Genomic DNA, 22612 nt, shown 5'->3' with positions numbered 1-22612 from the left:
GTCTTCAACAATGTCCCGAATCAAACCCGTTTTTCTCATCACATTCTCTACTGTTCCATTGCATTCCTTAAAACCTAATCAACTAAATGATGTTTCTTACAACCCCTAACCAATACCATTTACATACGATACTGGAACGAGAAAAACCTTCTAAGTAAGTGGGGAAGAACATAGATAGAAAAAAAAAAAACGAGTCTGGTCTCATGTTACAAATTTACATCTCTCTCTCTCTCTCTCTCTCTCCCCGACCCGGTTCATTCCTCGAGAGAATGCCGTGACGAGGATCGGTATAGATCATAGGGTGCCCAAAGGTGGTCGACCGCGCAAGGCCGCCGCGAGTCGAGCCTGAGCCAGGGCTTCCCCTTGCCGCTCCAGTGGAGGAGGCTGATGGGGCCCGGGTGGAGATTACGACACCGCCCCTCCAAATTATCCCCTCCGAGCCCGTGCTGGTTCCACCGGTGGTCCACCGCCGTAATCCTCCCGGCAAACACCAGCAAAAACGGCGGCAGCGACCCCAGACTGTAAATCCTCCTCCGCTTATGCACCGCCATCCAAGCCTCGACCCGCTCCGTGTACCCGCCCGCCCGCCACGCGTCCACGTCCACCACCATCACCCCCGTGTTGAAATAGCAAGCCCTCCTTCCCTCGAAGACCCGCCGGAGCTCAGCGTCCGACCAGAACTCCGCCGTGAAATAGTGCGTGAAGTTCGCGTGGCAATACTCCGGCGCCGCCACGACCCGACCCCCCATCTCCGTGGCCCACAGCTTTGCCACGTCGTCGACCACCACGAGGTCCGAGTCGAGGTAAATCACCCTCCCGACCCCAGCCGGGAGAACCTCCGCGAGGAATATCCTCGCGTAGTTCAGCGGTTGGTCCAGAGCCTGGCGTATGGATTTCGAGATTTTTCCTTTCACGCGAGCCGCGTCGAAGCGGTGGAGAGAGAATTTCAGGTACGGGAACGCTGATGTCACGCTTCGCCGGAGGCCGTTGCCGGATCCGGCGGTGAGGAAGTGGAATTTGATGTCCTCCGGGCAGGCGGCGTGTTGGAGGATCGAGAGCACCGCCGCCATTGTTCCCCGGAGGTAATTTGCGTCGAGCGTCATCGCCACGTGGACCACCGGAGCTCCGGCGGACCTGCCGCCGGAGCAGAACTCGTCGCTGTTGCGGAACGCCGGAGCCTCCCGGAAGACGGGGAGGTGGAGCTGGCTCAGACGGATTCCGGCGGAGAAACCCGGGGCGAGGATGAGGACGGCTAATAGCATGGTGGACCTCAAGACGTCCATTTATACGTTAATAATAATACTAATTTGCAATAATTATGCGTAATTATAACAACAGAATCATCATGTCATGTTTTTTTGATTGATTGCGGTGAGATATTTTTTTATTGGGATTTCTTCTTTTTTCTCTCTCGCAGAGGATACGGGGAGAGAGAGTAGAGGAATAACCCCAAAGGGCGATCATGGTGAAAGAAGTTGGTGATATAGTGTTATTTTAGGCCATTCAACAAGGTTAATGGTGGTGGTGATTGAGAGAGAATTAGGGAGGTTTTATTTTCTTGTTATTGGGACAGACCAAAGTGAATATTAGACAGAGTGGTAAATAGAATTGGAAAAACAAAAGCGTGTATGATTGTGAGGAAGAGAGAAAAAGGCTCGAAGTGGTTTTTTTGATTTTTTATTTTTTTTATACTAATTTTGGCAAAATCGAATCTTCTGGCCTGACATTTATCTAGATGTACGTAGATTTAGAACGATAGAGAATCCTCGTATTTTTTTTTTGAGGTAATTATATTTGCTTAGTTTATTATTTGGGAGAGAAGGTGGGAGATCGTTAACATGCAAATGTAGCTAAATTGCATGGTGTCGTATTTGCAAAACTGCGTATCAATAAATCAACTATCACGTAGAACTACAAAGTCATAATATATAAATTATAATACTTAATATGCTTTAATAATATATGAATGCATGTTGTGTTTACCGAAACGTGAATTTCAGCCTGATAGAGACTATTTATTCCAATTGTTGGTCTCTTCTTCTTCTAGCTTGGGGCGAATGGTGTCGACTAGTTTTCTTCTGTTGGATATTTGGTCAATATGCTAATGGAATTTAAATACTTTTGTTCCTGTCTTGGTTTTATTTATTTATTTATTTCCGAGTAAACTTATCATGGTTCGTTCAATCGGGTAAACTTCTGAAGATACAGACAGTTCAGTACAGAGCATACTTTTTTAAATAATAAAAAATAAAAATAAATAAAAACAGAGAAGTATTATCTAATCGTATGATACGTGTATGTATATATTTATGAATATGTAAAGAAAATATTATGTTTGTGTGTTTCTGTATGTATATATGTATAATATATATATATATATATATATATATATATATATATATATATTTATATGGGTTTATGTGTGATATTGATATGTGAGGGAAAAAAACAAATCTGATGAAAATGGTAAGATTACCAAAATGTCCTTACTTTTATTATTTTGACGTTAACATAACCCAAAAGACTAGAAGGACACAAACAAATGATATTGAGGGTAAAGATGGAGTTTTTATATTTGTACTCAGTGTTGAATTAATTAACTATCGAATTTGTCTACTTTTTATTTATCTATTATATTTTCCTCAAAATTTTTTTTTTTTTTTTATCTATTATAGAATTGAACTTTGTTTCTCAAATTTGTTTAATATTTTTTTTTTCAGCTATCCATTTATTTCATGCTTAAAACATTAATCAACACTAACACATGAGATAATAAAATTAGTTAAAAGATAATGAGTGGAGTGGGAGCGTATTCCGCGATAGGTCCTCGAAGCATACGACCCGAGTAAGAACGCCGGGGAGCTCCGGTGGTGATGTCGTGAAAGACCAACCCATTGTCGGAGGCGACAAGCAAGTACTTATCCCCGACCAACCCAAAGGGTTCAATATGCGTGTATCGGAACGGGTTGAGCCTCGCAAACAAGCCGAAATACTTTTCCACGACGGCTTTCTTGCGCCACGAATTTCGGTCACGGTAGTCCTCCATGACCCAAACCTCGGCGAGCTCGTAGGTCTTGTCGAGCGAGACGACCGCGAGCCGCCCCCCGAGGGCCCTCCCGATGTACTGGATGATCAAGGGGACCACCCCGTGGGGCCCCCGGGGGAACTCCACGAGGCGAAAATCCTCTGTTTCGAGGTCGAAGGCCACGATCACGTACATTAGGTCTTTGGTGGCCTTGTGGCGGGGGTCATCGCCGTTTTCGAATGGGAAGCCCAGGAGGCCGGTGATGCAGAGCAGGCCCCAGTGGATCGCTCCCTCGACCTCCACGGGGCAGTGGCGTGCATCGAAGCTCAAGTACGCGATCTCTATCAGAGGCCTGTCCTCGGGGAGAAATAATGGAGGGAACGGGGCGTCCACGGTGGTCCATTTTTCGGCTCTCGTGGAGTAGATCGAGACGCGTGAGGCTCGGCTGAAGAGCTCGTCCTCGGCCGTGAATCTAGCGCCTAAGCGTATTGGCCCAGTACGCAAGACCATGACCACCTTTTAAGAAAAAGTAACAAGTCGAGCCATTAATTACTTAATTTTAGTATAAGGAATAATATTTATCATTGGTAAGCGCACATCATCGCATTAACCTTTGATTTGTGCTTAATTATAAAAGATAAAAATCATATCTAAATTTCAAATATTGATATAAAATAAATTAAGTTGGAGACCATGACCACTTTTTAAGAAAATAGTAACAAGTCGAGCAAAAAATTACTTAATTATAGTTGTTACGGGATAAATTAGTCGGACACCGAGTAGAATAGTCGGACTCCCGAGCAGCAAGAGGAATCCAGCACTGAGCTCAGGTTAACTAAATCCAAGGGCCATCCATCGAAAAGGAACGAACCGTTCATAAGTTAAGAACGAAACCCACCGATCAGAACTTCGGAGAGAAGAGAAGAACGTGGGTCAAAGACTAGTCAAAACCAAAAGAAAACATGTTTCAAACTCTAAAACGCACACCCTGACGGTTCAGGAACCATACGAAGAGTATTAACCGTCCACCTCAGCGAGAGATGAGAGGCAGTTACCCAAAACCGTCCAGAACGTGGGATTGATCACCCCACGTTCCCCAGAATAACCGCCAGAGACACGACCACGAGGCCACACCAGACGAGTATAAATAGAGGCTGCGGCACAGAACTAAGCAGGAACTTTTTCACGCACTTTCTTTCACTTAAAACCTCTAGAAAACACTGCTCTCTTGTATTAGATTCGTCTGTATAAAGAGAAAGTCTTGCCTAAATCATCTCTGTACTCGGAGCCCTTGTACTCGGAGTCTGTGTATTTTCGTGAGATATTGTTGTACTAATTTTACAGGTCAACAGTTGGCGCTAGAAGGAGGGGGACCAGCTGAACAATATGGCTAGTTTGTCCGCACCCGTGAACGCTGTCTCTAACCAGGAAACGGAGATAGAACACCATAACCGCACCCTGCCTTTCACCTCGGAAGAAATAGCTGAACTTCTCCCGGAACCCAGCCTCGAAGAACAGTTCAGACAGATGCAAGAGCGTCTCTCGGTCTTAGAGGCAAATAACAGGGAATTGAAGAGAAGACTGCAGGCGAAAAAGGTCACACTGCGAAGCGCAATAGTGATCCCAAATGAAGAGCCCTCACACCGATCAGGGAAAGAACCCATCGGGCAGGATCCGCAGGTTAAGAAACCTCGGAGACATGCTAGAGATCGGTATGAGAGGATGGAAGATGATTCTGAGTCCGAGAAGGAGCAGTACAGTCAGGAAAAGATTCATGATCGGTACCAGCCCACCATGGACAAAGGTCATTCAAGCACTTTCAGGCACAGCTTAGAAAGCTCGGAGACCGAAGACAGTGCAAGCACTAACAAAACAAATTTTAGAAGATTGGAACGTTGAATCGAAGAGGTAGCACTAGGTCAGAAGGAGTCTATTCCGAAAGTTGGAGAAGCTGTCTCCCCTTTCACAGCACGCGTGTTAGAACACCCGTTGCCTGATCATTTCAGGATGCCAAGCATCCCAGTATACGATGGAAATACCGACCCGGGAGACCATATAGACACCTTTTCTTCTTGGATGCTGTTGCAAGGAGCCGGACCAGAGGTTATGTGCAGAGCTTTCTCTATCACTCTAACTGGCTCAGCCAAAAGGTGGTACAGAAAACTAAAGCCAAACTCCGTAGGATCCTGGAAACAGCTATCTAGAAAATTCATGGAACAATTTGTCGGCTCCAGCTCAGGGAAAACTCCCAAAGAAAGGCTACTAGCGGTGAGACAAGCCCATGACGAATCTCTAAAAGACTTTATTAATCGCTACTCGGAACAAGCTCTTCAAGTTGACGATCTGAAAGAAGACTTTAAGCTCTTCGGGATCTCCTCCGGCGTCCGAACAGAATCAGAATTCTGGTGGTCGCTTCAGAAGACTAGTCCAAGGGATTACAACGATTTTCTGAAGAGAGCCCAGAAGTATATCAACGCAGAGGAAGCAAGGCTGGCGGCAAGAAAAGCAAAACCGCCAAAGAGCTACCGAGAAGAGCATAGGGAACGACATTCCGAGGACAACCGCCCACCGAAGAAGAGCCGGTCGGGAGCAGGACCTCCGAAACCCTTTTCCAGTAAGTTCGATAAATATCATAAGCTCAATGCCCCGATAGAGGAGATATTTAGTCTTACACAGGACAAAGAGGATTTCCCTAAGCCAAGACCGATCAAGAAAGATATCTCAAGAAGAGATAAAACAAAATATTGTGCTTTCCATGCGGACATCGGTCACCGCACTGCCGACTGTTTCAACCTCAAAGAAGCTATAGAAGCTCTAATCCGAAGAGGAGCGCTGAAGAAATTTAAGGCCGAGCAAGGGGACCAAGAGGAAAAGAAAGGTGAGGCGTATGCTGAGATTTCACTCATAGTCGGAGGACCACATGTGGGAGGAACCTCAAGGAGCACTCACAAGAGCTATGTGAGAGAAGCCTCTGCGGGACCCCGACAAATCTTGTTTACAGCCGAGCAAAGGCCTAACAAGATAGCTAAACCAAGCTCGGAGCCTATCACCTTTTCGGCAGAAGATGCTCGGTGGGTGATGTTTCCTCACAACGATCCATTGGTCATATCAGCTCTTATCGGTAACAGGAATGTACACCGAATATTGGTGGACACTGGGAGTGCTGTCGACGTGCTCTATGAAGACACGTTCAACAAGATGGGCCTTAAGCAAGATGCATTAGCTCCTTCTCCTGAAAATCTTTATGGATTCACAGGAGACTCAATCCAGCCTAAGGGAGTAGTACCACTCCCAATAACTGTGGGAGAAAGCCCGAGGAGCAAAACCACTAACACGACGTGGGTGGTGGTCCCCGGAAAATCTTCATTCAACGCAATCATTGGAAGGCCAACCTTGTAGTCTCTCGGGGCTATCGCCTCCATAGAATATTTGAAGATGAAGTTTCCTACCGAATACGGGGTAGGCGAAGTAGTCGGAACTCAGGCTATCGCAAGGAGCTGCTATGCGAATTATCTCAAAGAGAGTCAGGACAAAGATGTCCACAAAGTTATGATGATCGACTCGGACTTCGACCCACGCCTTCCGAGCCGAGAAGAAATTGGCCCAGGAGATGAAGTCGAGGAAGTCGCTCCAGATCCAAAACAACCTGAGAAGAAGCTCAAGATTGGAAAATATCTTGAATCAGGTACCAAAAGTAACTTAATTACTCTCCTATCTAATAGCTTAGATATATTTATCTGGTCACAGTCCGACATGACGGGGATAGATCCTCAAATAGCATGTCATAGGTTAAATATAGATCCTAAAGAAAAACCTATCAAACAGAAGAGAAAGGCTTTAAACTCCGAAAGGTATACAGCCCTAAAAGAAGAAGTAGACAAACTGATTTCTAACGGATCAATAAAAGAAACTAAATATCCTAAATGGGTAGCCAACCCTGTCCTGGTCAAGAAACCTAACGGGAAATGGAGAACTTGTGTGGATTTTACAGATCTGAACAAGGCTTGCCCTAAAGATAGTTTCCCTATGCCGAGAATAGATCAGTTAGTAGACGCCACAGCAGGCCATAAAATTCTAAGCTTTATGGATGCCTACTCTGGCTACAATCAAATCCCTATGTATGGTCCCGACCAGGATCACACGACATTCATAACTGATCGAGGGCTATACTGCTACACAGTAATGCCCTTTGGGTTAAAAAATGATGGAGCGACGTATCAAAGATTAGTAAATCGAATGTTCGCTGAATTACTCGGGATTACGATGGAAGCATACATCGATGATTTGCTAGTTAAAAGCCGAAAAATAGACGAACATACGAATGATCTTAGAAGATCATTCGAACTTCTAAGGCAATATCGCATGAAACTAAACCCTCTAAAATGTACGTTTGGTGTCTCTACAGGTAAATTCTTAGGTTTCATCGTTCATGAACGAGGCATCGAAGTGAATCCAGAGAAGATCACAGCCCTATGGAACATGAGACCACCACGAAACATCAAAGAAGTGCAAAAATTGACAGGATGCATAGCTGCATTGAGTCGTTTTATCTCAAGGTCTACCGATCGAAGCATTCACTTCTTCAATGTACTCAGAGGCTCCAAGGAATTTGAATGGACCAAGCAATGCGATGAGAGTTTCGAGTCCCTAAAAGAGCACTTGGCATGGCCTCCGACTTTAAGAAAAATACAGGAAGGAGAGCCCCTGGAAATTTACCTAGCCGTATCGGAGCATGCAGTAAGTTCAGCGCTGATCAAAAATGAGGGAAAATACCAGGTCCCGGTTTATTATACTTCGCGGCGCCTTAATGAGGCGGAAGGAAGATACCCGGAACTCGAAAAGCTAGCTTTCGCCCTCATCACTGTTTCTCGGAAGCTAAAACACTACTTCCTCGCGCATCCGATTACAGTCCTCACCAATTTCCCACTGCGCCAGGTGCTGCAAAAACTTGACTTGTCCGGAAGGCTTATGAAATGGTCGATTGAGCTGACACAGTATGATATACGCTTCAGCCCCCGACCAGCAATCAAAGGGTAGGCAGTTGCTGACTTCATTGCAGAATTCACATACAGACCAGTTGAATTCCCAATTTGGGACATGTATGTAGACGGAGCAGTCAACGAAAAGGGGTCCGGGGTCGGAATTGCGCTATCCAGTCCAGAAGGAGACAAGGCAAAAGGCGAAAAGATGTCGCTATATGCCGAGAAAGCTAGAAACCTAGCAAGCAAATTCGAACTTTGCGAAATCACCCAAGTCCCCAGAGCCATGAACAAAGAGGCCGATGCATTAGCGAAGCATGCTACTCAAGGATCCGGCTCGGAATCAATCCCAGTGATCAAAATTGGGCAACCTAGCATTGAGCAAGCTCCCCATGTGCTTCAGGTCGATCAACGAAAGTCATGGCAAACTCCGATCAGGGAATACTTGCAGCACGGAACTCTGCCCAAAGAGAAAAATGAGGATAGAAGCTTGAAATTCAGAGCTGCTCGATATTTCCTCGAAGGTCAGAATCTCTACAAAAGAGGATTTTCTCAGGCTCTACTCAAATGTCTAGATGAAGACGAAAAGGTCGAATGATCTTCTAAGATCATTCGTATGTTTGTATATTTTTCGGCTTTTAACTAGCAAATTATCGATGTATGCTTCCATCGTAATCCCGAGAAATCTAGCTTTCCTGTTGAAATACCGAGTAACCTTTTGCTGGTTAGCTAGATTTCTTAATCTGGCTTTTTCTCTTTTTTCTTCTAACAGGTCTAGGTTAATTTTTAGAATTTCGTTGTTTACCTCTGTTGAGTAATTTTCTCTCCTTACTGTTGGTATCAAGACATCGGTCGGTATGGCCGCTTCGGAACCGTATGCGAGGGAGAAAGGCGTTTCGCCAGTTGAGGAGTGCTCGGTGGTTCTGTACGACCAGAGAACTTCTTGGAGCATATCCACCCACTCTGACTTTTGTTCGCCTAACTTTGTTTTTAAGCCGTGTTTTATTGTCTTGTTGACTGCTTCCACCAAGCCGTTGGACTGTGGTCTGACTGGAGTAGAAAAAACCTTGTTAATGCCATATTTTTCGCAAAAACTTTTGAAAGAATCGCAGTCGATTTGAGTTCCGTGGTCGGATACTATTTTGACTGGTATTCCAAACCGAGTAATAATATTCTTCCATACAAATTTCTAAATTACATGGGCTATTATTTTATTTAAGGGCTCGGCTTCAACCCATTTTGAAAAGTAGTCGATGGCTACAATCGCGTACCTGCATCCGCCTCGGCCTATTGGCAAAGCTCCGATTAGGTCTATTCCTCATTCTGCGAATGGGATCGGGTATGAGAGGGAGATGAGTGGATTAGGTGGAAGCCTCGGGATATTTGAAAACTTTTGACACTTGACGCATTTTTGCGTCATGCGCCGAGCATCGGCTTTTAATGTTGGCCAGTAGAGTCCTTGCCGGATGATCTTTTGTGCCAATGCTTCGCATCCGATGTGACTTCCGCATATCCCTTCATGGATCTCTTTGAGAGTGTACTCGGCTTCGTCTTCATCTAGACATTTGAGTAGAGCCTGAGAAAATCCTCTTTTGTAGAGATTCTGACCTTCGAGGAAATATCGAGCAGCTCTGAATTTCAAGCTTCTAGCTTCATTTTTCTCTTTGGGCAGAGTTCCGTGCTGCAAGTATTCCCTGATCGGAGTTTGCCATGACTTTCGTTGATCGACCTGAAGCACATGGGGAGCTTGCTCAATGCTAGGTTGCCCAATTTTGATCACTGTGATTGATTCCAAGCCGGATCCTTGAGTAGCATGCTTCGCTAATGCATCGGCCTCTTCGTTCATGGCTCTGGGGACTTGGGTGATTTCGCAAAGTTCGAATTTGCTTGCTAGGTTTCTAGCTTTCTCGGCATATAGTGACATCTTTTCGCCTTTTGCCTGAAATTCACATATCATTTGATTAACAATTAACTGAGAATCCGAATATACTTTGAGCTTTTTGATTTCTAAATCTTTTGCTATTTGTAGCCCATGTATCATGGCTTTGTACTCAGCTTCATTGTTTGAAACATTAAAATCGAATTTTAAAGCGAATTTTACCTTGTCTCCTTCTGGACTGGATAGCGCAATTCCGACCCCGGACCCCTTTTCGTTGACTGCTCCGTCTACATACATGTCCCAAATTGGGAATTCAACTGGTCTGTATGTGAATTCTGCAATGAAGTCAGCAACTGCCTGCCCTTTGATTGCTGGTCGGGGGCTGAAGCGTATATCATACTGTGTCAGCTCAATCGACCATTTCATAAGCCTGCTGGACACGTCAGGTTTTTGCAGCACCTGGCGCAGTGGGAAATTGGTGAGGACTGTAATCGGATGCGCGAGGAAGTAGTGTTTTAGCTTCCGAGAAGCAGTGATGAGGGCGAAAGCTAGCTTTTCGAGTTCCGGGTATCTTCCTTCCGCCTCGTTAAGGCACCGCGAAGTATAATAAACCGGGACCTGGTGTTTTCCCTCATTTTTGATCAGCGCTGAACTTACTGCATGCTCCGATACGGCTAGGTAAATTTCCAGGGGCTCTCCTTCCTGTATTTTTCTTAAAGTCGGAGGCCATGCCAAGTGCTCTTTTAGGGACTCGAAACTCTCATCGCATTGCTTGGTCCATTCAAATTCCTTGGAGCCTCTGAGTACATTGAAGAAGTGAATTCTTCGATCGGTAGACCTTGAGATAAAACGACTCAATGCAGCTATGCATCCTGTCAATTTTTGCACTTCTTTGATGTTTCGTGGTGGTCTCATGTTCCATAGGGCTGTGATCTTCTCTGGATTCACTTTGATGCCTCGTTCATGAACGATGAAACCTAAGAATTTACCTGATTCAAGATATTTTCCAATCTTGAGCTTCTTCTCAGGTTATTTTGGATCTGGAGCGACTTCCTCGACTTCGTCTCCTGGGCCAATTTCTTCTCGGCTCGGAAGGCGTGGGTCGAAGTCCGAGTCGATCATCATAACTTTGTGGACATCTTTGTCCTGACTCTCTTTGAGATAATTCGCATAGCATCTCCTTGCGATAGCCTGAGTTCCGACTACTTCGCCTACCCCGTGTTCGGTACGAAACTTCATCTTCAAATATTCTATGGAGGCGATAGCCCCGAGAGACTGCAAGGTTGGCCTGCCAATGATTGCGTTGAATGAAGATTTTCCGGGGACCACCACCCACATCGTGTTAGTGGTTTTGCTCCTCGGGCTTTCTCCCACAGTTATTGGGAGTGATACTACTCCCTTAGGCTGGATTGAGTCTCCTGTGAATCCATAAAGATTTTCAGGAGAATGAGCTAATGCATCTTGCTTAAGACCCATCTTGTTGAACGTGTCTTCATAGAGCACGTCGACAGCACTCCCAGTGTCCACCAATATTTGGTGTACATTCTTGTTACCGATAAGAGCTGATATGACCAATGGATCGTTGTGAGGAAACATCACCCACCGAGCATCTTCTGCCGAAAAGGTGATAGGCTCCGAGCTTGGTTTAGCTATCTTGTTAGGCCTTTGCTCGGCTGTAAACAAGATTTGTCGGGGTCCCGCATAGGCTTCTCTCACATAGCTCTTTTGAGCGCTCCTTGAGGTTCCTCCCACATGTGGTCCTCCGACTATGAGTGAAATTTCAGCATACGCCTCACCTTTCTGTTCCTCTTGGTCCCCTTGCTCGGCCTTAAATTTCTTCAGCGCTCCTCTTCGGATTAGAGCTTCTATAGCTTCTTTGAGGTTGAAACAGTCGGCAGTGCGGTGACCGTTGTCCGCATGGAAAACACAATATTTTTTTTTATCTCTTCTTGAGATATCTTTCTTGATCGGTTTTGGCTTGGGGAAATCCTCTTTGTCCTGTGTAAGACTAAATATCTCCTCTATCGGGGCATTGAGCTTATGATATTTATCGAACTTACTAGAAAACGGTTTCAGAGGTCCTGCTCCCGACCGGCTCTTCTTCGGTGGGCGGTTGTCCTCGGAATGTCGTTCCCTATGCTCTTCTCGGTAGTTCTTTGGCGGTTTTGCTTTTCTTGCTGCCAGCCTTGCTTCCTCTGCGTTGATATACTTCTGGGCTCTCTTCAGAAAATCGTTGTAATCCCTTGGACTAGTCTTCTGAAGCGACCACCAGAATTCTGATTCTGTTCGGACGTCGGAGGAGATCCCGAAGAGCTTAAAGTCTTCGTTTAGATCGTCAACTTGAAGCGCTTGTTCCGAGTAGCGATTAATAAAGTCTTTTAGAGATTCGTCATGGGCTTGTCTCACCGCTAGCAGCCTTTCTTTGGGAGTTTTCCCTGAGCTGGAGCTTGTTCCATGAATTTTCTAGATAGCTGTTTCCAGGATCCTACGGAGTTTGGCTTTAGTTTTCTGTACCACCTTTTGGCTGAGCCAGTTAGAGTGATAGAGAAAGCTCTGCACATAACCTCTGGTCCGGCTCCTTGCAACAACATCCAAGAAGAAAAGGTGTCTATATGGTCTCCCGGTTCGGTCTTTCCATCGTATACTAGGATGCTTGGCATCCTGAAACGATCAGGCAACGAATGTTCTAACACGCGTGCTGTGAAAGGGGAGACAACTTCTCCAACTTTCGGAATAGACTCCTTCTGACCTAGGGCTACCTCTTCGATTCGACGTTCCAATCTTCTAAAATTTGTTTTGTTGGTGCTTGCACTGTCTTCGGTCTCCGAGCTTTCTAAGCTGTGCCTGAAAGTGCTTGAATGACCTTTGTCCATGGTGGACTGGTACCGATCAGGAATCTTTTCCTGACTGTACTGCTCCTTCTCGGACTCAGAATCATCTTCCATCCTCTCATACCGATCTCTAGCATGTCTCCGAGGTTTCTTAACCTGCGGATCCTGCCCGATGGGTTCTTTCCCTGATCGGTGTGAGGGCTCTTCATCTGGGATCACTATTGCGCTTCGCAGTGTGACCTTTTTCGCCTGCAGTCTTCTCTTCAATTCCCTGTTATTTGCCTCTAAGACCGAGAGACGCTCTTGCATCTGTCTGAACTGTTCTTCGAGGCTGGGTTCCGAGAGAAGTTCAGCTATTTCTTCCGAGGTGAAAGGCAGGGTGCGGTTATGGTGTTCTATCTCCGTTTCCTGGTTAGAGACAGCGTTCACGGGTGCGGACGAACTAGCCATATTCTTCAGCTGGTCCCCCTCCTTCTAGCGCCAACTGTTGACCTGTAAAATTAGAACAACAATATCTCACGAAAATACACAGACTCCGAGTACAAGGGCTCCGAGTACAGAGATGATTTAGGCAAGACTTTCTCTTTATACAGACGAATCTAATACAAGAGAGTAGTGTTTTCTAGAGGTTTTTTGTGAAAGAAAGTGCGTGAAAAAGTTCCTGCTTAGTTCTGTGCCGCAGCCTCTATTTATACTCGTCTGGTGTGGCCTCGTGGTCGTGTCTCTGGCGGTTATTCTGGGGAACGTGGGGTGATCAATCCCACGTTCTGGACGGTTTTGGGTAACTGCCTCTTATCTCTCGCTGAGGTGGACGGTTAATACTCTTCGTATGGTTCCTGAACCGTCAGGGTGTGCGTTTTAGAGTTTGAATCATGTTTTCTTTTGGTTTTGACTAGTCTTTGACCTACGTTCTTCTCTTCTCTCCGAAGTTCTGATCTGTGGGTTTCGTTCTTAACTTATGAACGGTTCGTTCTTTTTCAATGGATGGCCCTTGGGTTTACTTAACCTGAGCTCGGTGCTGGATTCCTCTTGCTGCTCGGGAGTCCGACTATTCTACTCGGTGTCCGACTAATTTATCCCGTAACAGAGACCATGACCACATTTTAAGAAAAGTAACAAGTCGAGCAACGAATTACTTAATTCTAGTATAATGAGTAATATTTATCATTGGTAAGCGCATATTATCACATTAACCTTTGATTTGTGCTTAATTATAAAAAGATAAATGAAGTTGGAGACCATGACCACTCTCAAATAACTAACAAATACGTATTTGTATTATACAAGTGATAACAAGATTTTCTATTTTCTATCATCAACGATTGACGCATATTTGCGAATACACGGATTTAATGAAACGTTAAATTTACAGTAGATAAGGTTGTTTGGAAATATTTTATAAAATTATGATCTTTCGCCGTCTATTATAGACAGTTTGATAGACTCTCTATAAAGCGAATTGACTAGTTTTCGATAGATACATAATAGAATTAACAGCATGATCCTACCATTTAGGTGAGCTGGTACCTCGCTCTCTCTTATCAATTGGTTATAGGGTTCGTATATAAGATATAATAGTTCAGCCATCATTGGATCACTTATTCATCTATTGGGTATACCAAGACTCCGGATTCGATTCCAAACAGGGGGCTTTTCAGGTCAGGTAGGTATAGCTCAATAGCTTTCTTTCTTAAAACTGTAAATGGGTATTTCTCTAATAAATCTGATAAAAGATTTCCGATTTTACTATTAGAAAAAGAAAACCATCGACAATGCATGCACAATAAAAATCGAGGGTTTTGCAAAGTGTTTGTAAATAATGTTCTAATGGCTCATCGTAACGAAATATGGTTTAAAAAAATAAGTCAGAGAGACAACAATGATTTGACCTTGAGGTCTCCGGTGGATGCCACGTGGCCGATCCCGACACGGAAGGCGCCGGGGTCAGGAGCTACGGGGAGGTAAGGGAGTTTCTTGACGTGGCCAAGGACTGGGTTCCAAAGGAAGATCTCGGCGGTGACAGGGTCGGAGAGGCATATCACGCCGTGCTCGCAGGCTTCCATGGTCAACGGAGGTATGAGCTCCGGCGGAAGGACCGGCCAATCACGCGGCGGCTGATCCAACGTGTTCTCAGTCCAAGAGAATATCGTGCCGCACTCCAACGGAACGTCTTCCTCTTTGAATAGGAACCACTGCGGCTCCGGCTCCGCCTGCTTCCACGGCCGCCACGTAAGCAACCTTGTCATTGCCTCTGATATCATTCTTGATCAGAGATTGTTTTTTTGTTTTTTTGTCTTTTGGGCCTTGACTGATCTAGTTCTGATTTCAGGATTTATTCTCGGTTTTATTCTACATTTATTAACGGTCTTTTTGGAATGGATCAACTCCCACGATCACTTTACGGATCTAACATGACAGAAATGTGACATCTGTTTTAATGAAATCATTGTTGCCGATATACTTTTGTCATTGAAATGTAATATTTATTTTGTTTTGTGTTTAATTTTATGTCGCATCTGTTTCCTTCTATTTTTATTTATTTATTTTGTGATTTGACTTAATTTAATTTGTTTCGCAAATTTGTTTGATTTTATTAGTTTGAAAATTTGAAATATTCAAATATTTCATGTTTAAAAATTAAAATAGCCTTTTCATTATGTTAATATTAAAATTAAACTCGTTATAGTTCACTCTCACTGAAATTATTATATATGCATAATGGAAAAACGTTAGAATGATGCCCAATATCTTTTATTTTTCCAAATTTTTTTACGAGTACATTTTTTTTTTAGATCGAAGTCCCTTTTTCCGGAACTGCCATTAAAAACCTCCCTTGAAATTTAAAGAGCATAAACTTGCACCCGCACTAAAAACTATCATTTTTTTATGTTCAAATGATTTTAAAAAATATTTATTATTTTGAGTTTTATTTAACTTTAATTATTTTTTACAATTTCATTTATAAAAAATATATAGATAAACATTTGAATTTTTTTTAAAGTAATTAAAAAGAGAAAATGACGACAAAAAGACCCAATATTTTCGGATTGTAACGTTTAAGTACCAATTTTTTAAAAATCGTGGAAAAATATCCAATATCAATTATTTGTTCCTCCGTTAGTACCACTGTCCTTAACAATGAATTTCGATAAACATGGCTGAATCGTACAACAAGAGATAAAACTCTTCAATATGATACGATTCATCATGGGGCCAATACTTGTAAGCGGTAAATTCACAGCCGAGCCTCACGCTTCTCAATCTACTCCATGAGAGCTGACATATGGACCACCATGGATACCCCGTCTCCTGCCATCTTCCTCCCCGAGTACTCGCCTCTGACAGAGATCGCCTCAAACGAGGAGGCCATCTTGAGGGGGATTTGGGCCGCGCGCGAGGAGCATTTTGGGCGTGGAAGGTCCTGGACATTTTGGCAAGGAGAGTCTTGGTCATGCCTTTGGACGGGTGGATTTCTCGGGCTGGTTCATGGTGGGCTCATGTCGTTCTTTTGAATTTTTGGCGGTTTAGGCTTTTTCAATTTTCCATCTTTTTTTTTTGCCTTTCCTGATCATTTTTGTGTAGTATGTCTTTTTTCCCTTTGGAAAAGAGAAATTTCATTTTCTAGGCCCGAAAGTAATGGAAATATCTCATTAGACCCACTAGTTAAAAAATATCCAAAATTGGACTTTTATACCAATTTCGGACAAAAATACCATTGCAAGACCATATAATCCCTTTTGACAAAAAATTCATTCACTACTTATTGAAAATCTGTCATTCTCTCACATTTTCTCATCATTTCGAGTATCCAGTTGGTTAAATTCCGTCAAAATGGGTAAGTATGCTTCTTCACTCATATTTTATAGCTTTAGTGATATAATTTGCGTAGAATAAAAAAAGTTGGTAGATGTAGGTCAAACTTTCCAGAATTTGACATTATTTCCGATGAAATCCGATAGTTTCGGATGAAATTCATGTACAATTTCCGATGAAATTCAAGCAGAAAATCCGACCGGTTCCGATGAAATCCGACAACTCCTACCACTCCGATAAAATCCGACAAAATCCGATGAGTTTTGTAAAAATTCGATGGTCTCGGATTGGTTTTAAGTTTAATGTAATTTAATGTATTTTTGTGATATTTCTTGCAGTTTTATTGATGGTTAACCGCACGTGGGAGAGAAATGGACACTTATACGTGTTAAAAAACGCGAGAACATTTCCGCTTGAAGTTTCGAAAGAGATGACGTACATGGAGTTAGTCGACAAGGTGTACAAGAGGGTCGATATAGACAGATCAAAGTATGACTTAAAGTTTGAAATTCCATATGAGGCGGGTAATATGCCGATTGAGCCTGCTTTGTTGAAAGACGATATTGACGTTAAGTATTATACGAAGTATAAAAGTCGTAGAAGTTATGCACTTTGTGTAACTTTGGTATCGAAAGAAATCATAGCGTTAACTCCAAAAAGAGTAGATAAATGGAAAAATGTGATGAATGAAGAATTGTCTCACGTTGAACTCAACAAGAGACGACATAATGTGATTATCAATGACCGAGATGATGTTCCTGTGTTCAACAGTCGAACAGATGACCGAGTTTATGAAGTATACAAGCGTGACATAGATGACTACCACCACAACGGTCGAGATGATGAACACAAAAGTTACGGGGGTGATGGAGACAAGTTTGACGGAGGTGATGGACACAACAGTGACAAAGGAAAAGAATTTGAAGAGTTCGCGAACCCTGAAGAATATGAAGATTTTGTAAAATATTTTACAGTACCATCGGAACACGGTGAACCATCGGGACACGGTGAACCGTCACGTGACCCTCATAAAGTTGTATCACCATCGGATTGCGTGCCTTACTCATGGAAAGCCCCCGACTTCACAACCGATGATTTTGTCAGGGAAGAACGTAATGAAGGTCAAAGCCTGTTGCAAACTTCTTCCACAGTTAATAAGAATAAGATGTACTTATATTCTTAAATGAAAAATGTTATGTTATATGTATTATAACCGTTGAATGCAATAGGTAGCACAGAAGATATATACCTTGGGAATGAGTTTGAGTCCAAGAAACAGATGAAGCAAGAGATTCACGTTTTTGCTCTAAAAAATAATTTCGAGTTTAGAGTGAAATCGTCTTCGAAAAGGAGATGGTATGCCATACGCAAAAATAAGATGTGCACTTGGAAGCTGAGGGGTGTTGTGCAGTGGTCTGATATGTGGCAGATTACGTCGTACGAGAGTAGACATTCTTGCGCGCGTGTGGTTCGAACAGAAGGGCATATAGGAGATGCACCTTGGGTTATTTGGCACATCTGTAAAGATAAGTACATTATTAGCTTTATGGCTGAGTATTTGGCATATAACGTAAGAGAGGAAGTCAAGACAAGATGAGGTGTTGACATCTCGTACTTGAAAGCTTGGAGAACCAGGGAGAAAACAATTTCATACGTAAGGGGTACGCCAGAAGAATCTTATCAGAAGTTACCATCTTGGCTATACATGTTGGAGCAGAAGAACTTTGGGACTCTGACTGCGTTTGTGAAAGATGGCGATAGATTCAAGTACACGTATTTCTATTGGGGCGTGTCATAGAGGATTCAAGTCCTGTCGACCGGTGATATTATTAGACGGTTCATTTTTTAAGACAAAATACGGTGGACATTTGCTATGCGCAATTGCGATGGATGCTAATTCACAATTATATCCGCTTGCATTCGGGGTAGTAGATAGCGAGTGTCATGCTTTGTGGATTTGGTTTTTGAGAAAGTTGAGAGAAGTTATCGGTGAAGACGTTGAAGAGTTGGCGTTCATATCCGATCGACATGTTAGCATCATACATGGTCTCGAAGTGGTGTTCTCCGGTATCCCTCACGGAGCATGCTATCATCATCTAAAACTAAATGTCCAACATAAATTCAAGACCGATCATTGTGGCATTGAACTGAATGTCGCCGCTTATGCTTTCAATAAGACAGCTTTTGAAGATCATTTTCGGCAATTGAGAAGGAAAACTGTCGAGATGGCTAAGTATCTCGAGGAAGTCGGTTTTGATCGGTGGGGAAGAACACAAACTCTTCATTTTGTCATTACAAGTGTTTTAACTGGTTTTATAATGTCGCTAATATGTAATTGTTTGTATAGGTACTATATAATGACAAGCAATAATGCAGAAAGCTTCAACAATAAGACGATGAATGTTAGAACATTTCCCATTACCACGTTGCTTGAGTTTATTAGATTCACACTTCAAACGTGGTTTTTTGATCGAGAAGAAATGACTAGGAAATGTGATACAAGACTGTGCCCGAAGTTTCAAGACAATCTCGCTCATCTAAACGGCAAGACACAATTCGTCAATACCTATGGACTCGATATGTTTGAATGTCATGTCAAAGACGAGAGAGGTGACTTTGATGTAGATTTGTTGAGAAAGACATGCACGTGTGGGCTAGCACAACTACTTGGAATCCCGTGCGAGCATGCCATAGCATCCGCACAACACATGAGTCTCGACATTTATTCGTTGTGCAGTCCTTTCTATTCGAAGGAGACATGAATTGAGATGTACAAGGAATCCAAATATCCTGTTGGGAATGAAGATTAGTGGTACGTTCCGGATGACATAAAGAATATGAAGGTGTCGGAACCAGTAGAAAAGAAACAAGCCGGTCGACCGAAGAAAAGTAAACAAGGAAGGCGGATGGTCAATTGATACCCCTCGCAAGGAGAAAAAGTTGTTATTCACCGCAAATGTGGTAAATGTGGTGGATGAGCCATAATAGGAAGACATGCACTTGGAGAGAGTGAAAACATTTATCTTTTATTTTGTTTTGAATTTATGACGTTTGTATTTTTATGTTGACAACTTTTGAATGTGTTTTGTTGAAGATTTGTAGTTTAAGGTGAGGTTCATGTTTATGTATATGTTTATGTTTATATTTATATTTATTATTTAATTTCATAGCGAATATTAACAAAACCTTTCAAAATATTTAATGACTTAAAAATATCCAAATATTTAATGTCAATACATATAAAAAAATTGTATATAAGTACACATCAATACACATCATCGCGCTTCTAATTGGAAAAATAAGTCGGCTGACCATTTCTTCCTGAACGTCCTCATGTTCTCGCTTAGAAGTGTATCGAACCCCACGTCAACAAGGATGTGCTCCACATACTTGATTGGGAACATACCGCAATCACAACTGAAAGACAAAACCACAAAATTTATACTTAAAAAACTCTTAATCTTGTTGTTATTCAAATTGCATACCTTGTCACACATTGTGACACGTTTTGGTCGACTAGCCATAGGAACGGTGGAAGTCGAATTTGGCCGCCATCTAGCTCTCGCTCCGCCCTCGGATGCTCGCTGAACAACCCCGACTCTTCCATAACCGCTGGTAACGCTCGACTCCAATTCTACATTAACATAATAATGTAAGATAATAAACATTAAGTTCAGTAGAGTATTTTAAATTTTACTAATCTCCATCATCGTGTTGAAATCTACTGAATTGTGTTGCATCTGCACAATATATTTCTGGCAATCTAAGACGGTTATAGTCCACTCTTGGAGATCGACCCGTAACGTGAACCAATGCATGTTCTTGAAGTTGACGACATACAAAATCTCTCGCGCACCAGTCCACGGAATGAGTTGGGAATCTCTGCAGCCAGTCATCGGGTGCAATACGACTCTGTGATCCCATTCTACGAGCTTCACCTCTATGCCTTGTTCAGCAGGTCTGTGTCATGAGTACCTTGTGGGTCCATTCTACGAGCTTCGTATAACGACCGTATATGTTTTGGACCCACAAGGTACCCATGACACAGACGTCTTGACGATACTCCGCATACTGTCGTTGGCGTCTCCGAAGCATATCCAGAATAGCATCAATATGCTGTGATCGTGTATGAAACAACAAACATATTAATTAAATTTTTATTTAAAAACATATTCAAAGCAATGTAATTCAACTTACCGTATCTGTTAGCCATTTTCCGCTCTCCTATAGGATCTTGAAGAACTCGGTCTCCACATCAGTGACCTTCACATAAACTCGGCCCAAGAACTTCCCCTCAAGTTTAGAAGTGCGGGTCCTCTTCATGTAGTCATTAAAATAAGAAGTTTTTGGATCCTTCAAAGGTCTGAACGACGTTACCCGCACCTTTGAGGAGTATTTAGGCCGCGTCGGGTCCGCGAAACTAATAATAACTAATAAATAAACTACTAACTAATTAATAAATTATAAACTAATAACTACTTAATAAATAAACTAATAATAACTAATAAATAAACTACTAACTAATTAATAAATTATAAACTAATAACTACTTAATAAATAAACTACTAACTAATTAATAAATTATAAACTAATAACTAATTAATAAATAAACTAAGAACTAATTAATAAATAAACTACTAACTAATTAATAAATTATAAACCAATAACTAATTAATAAATAAACTACTAACTACTTAATAAATAAACTATTAATTAATTAATAAATAAACATAACTAATTAATAAATAAACTACTAACTAATTAATAAATAAACTATTAACTAATTAATAAATTATAAACTACTAAAATAGAATTTACCCGACGAGGTACTCGCGGAGTATCCGAAATATGTTCTTCGTCATCGTCTTACTCACTCCACAAGTTCTCCTCCTCGTCCTCTTCGGCTTGTCTGAGTAAGCCGGCTTCTTTCGCCGTTGACTCTACTAAGTCAATCTCTTCCTCGATATTACGTGGCTCAACCACGTCTTTGCCTTCAGTCGGATAGAGCGATTGACTGAGTTGCGTCTCTAGTAGCTCGAAGAACTCGCGCTCTCCGGTCTGTGGTCTCAATATCTGAAGAATGCCGAACTACAAGACAACAAAAAATTATAGTTAAGGTATTTAAGCTCAAAGTAATTACCGTTTTTTTTACAAGGATCTTCTCGACGTCCTTGCGGGTGACAACCCGGGTGCTGGACCAAGAATGCATCCTCGGTACTCGAACACCGACATCATTCCCGAACTGCTGACCAATCTCCGGGATAGCCTCTTACGCTCGATATTGCACGGCGTGCAAATTTCCCGATAAGGAATACTTCGCCTCCTTTTGTACAACATTCTCTTTGGCGGATTTGTCTTTTACTCGTTCGTAGTATCGCGACAGATTCACCAATAGTGATGACAAAGTCTCGGCCCACGTGATGTTCCCCCACGCTAGAGAATAGAAAAACGGAAAGTCTTCAACCATGTACAGGTACTTGTCGTTGATGGATTTGTTGTGTTCTAGTTCGAGGAGATACCCCAAGACAAATATACACAAACCGAGCTTGTACGCATCATTGTGATCTTGACATGTCTTGAACGTGTTTACCAAGACGTCGAACTTGGCGTTTGACACGTGTGAATCCCATTATCAACGCGTATTCGAGCACTTCGAATCTTACGCGTTTATTTCCCAACCCGAAATGAATCTCCCCTAGTTTCGTTGGGTCGATCTTTCGGAGAAGAAGGGAGTGTAGGAGTACCGTGGAAAAATTGAGCGTAGTTCCCACGAAGAATTGCGCGAACGGAGACTCCGCGACCCGATCAAGTAGACCAAGAACGGTGAATTTTTCTTTCACCATCTTTAAGTATCCCGAACCACCATATGTGATTCGACCCGCAAAATCGTGCTCGCATATAAACGTCAATTTCTCCTAAAATACGTTTAACATATAATTATCATGACATATTAATATAATTAAACAAGCTATTTATAAGTCTAATTAAAAACCTTAATAACAATAATTTATTAAACAAATATCAACAATTTATAATAAAAACACACATTTATTTGTATAATTAATCTCATATTTTTACTACAAAA

At 42.4% G+C, this 22612-nt stretch overlaps 3 protein-coding genes across 3 annotated transcripts; 1 reads left to right on the top strand and 2 right to left on the bottom strand.

Moving 5' to 3' along the window:
- Positions 1-26: 26 nt before the first annotated feature.
- On the bottom strand, positions 27-1388 carry LOC149392944 (putative galacturonosyltransferase-like 4). The gene has a single exon (XM_089616599.1). The coding sequence runs from the start codon at positions 1281-1283 to the stop codon at positions 255-257; it is 1029 nt and encodes a 342-aa protein (XP_089472725.1). The 5' UTR covers positions 1284-1388; the 3' UTR covers positions 27-254.
- A 1394-nt stretch (positions 1389-2782) lies between these two features.
- On the bottom strand, positions 2783-3535 carry LOC149392943 (F-box/kelch-repeat protein At3g06240-like). Its single transcript, XM_089617872.1, has one exon. The coding sequence runs from the start codon at positions 3533-3535 to the stop codon at positions 2783-2785; it is 753 nt and encodes a 250-aa protein (XP_089473998.1).
- Positions 3536-8212: 4677 nt separating this feature from the next.
- On the top strand, positions 8213-8602 carry LOC149392942 (uncharacterized). Its single transcript, XM_089617871.1, has one exon. The coding sequence runs from the start codon at positions 8213-8215 to the stop codon at positions 8600-8602; it is 390 nt and encodes a 129-aa protein (XP_089473997.1).
- Positions 8603-22612: the final 14010 nt, after the last annotated feature.

This window comes from Urtica dioica, chromosome 6, assembly GCF_054948205.1.
Source record: "Urtica dioica subsp. dioica isolate 48M chromosome 6, U.dioica_male_clone48M_v1_H2, whole genome shotgun sequence".
Classification (NCBI taxonomy): domain Eukaryota; kingdom Viridiplantae; phylum Streptophyta; class Magnoliopsida; order Rosales; family Urticaceae; genus Urtica; species Urtica dioica.
This window is presented reverse-complemented; position numbering and strand designations above follow the sequence as displayed.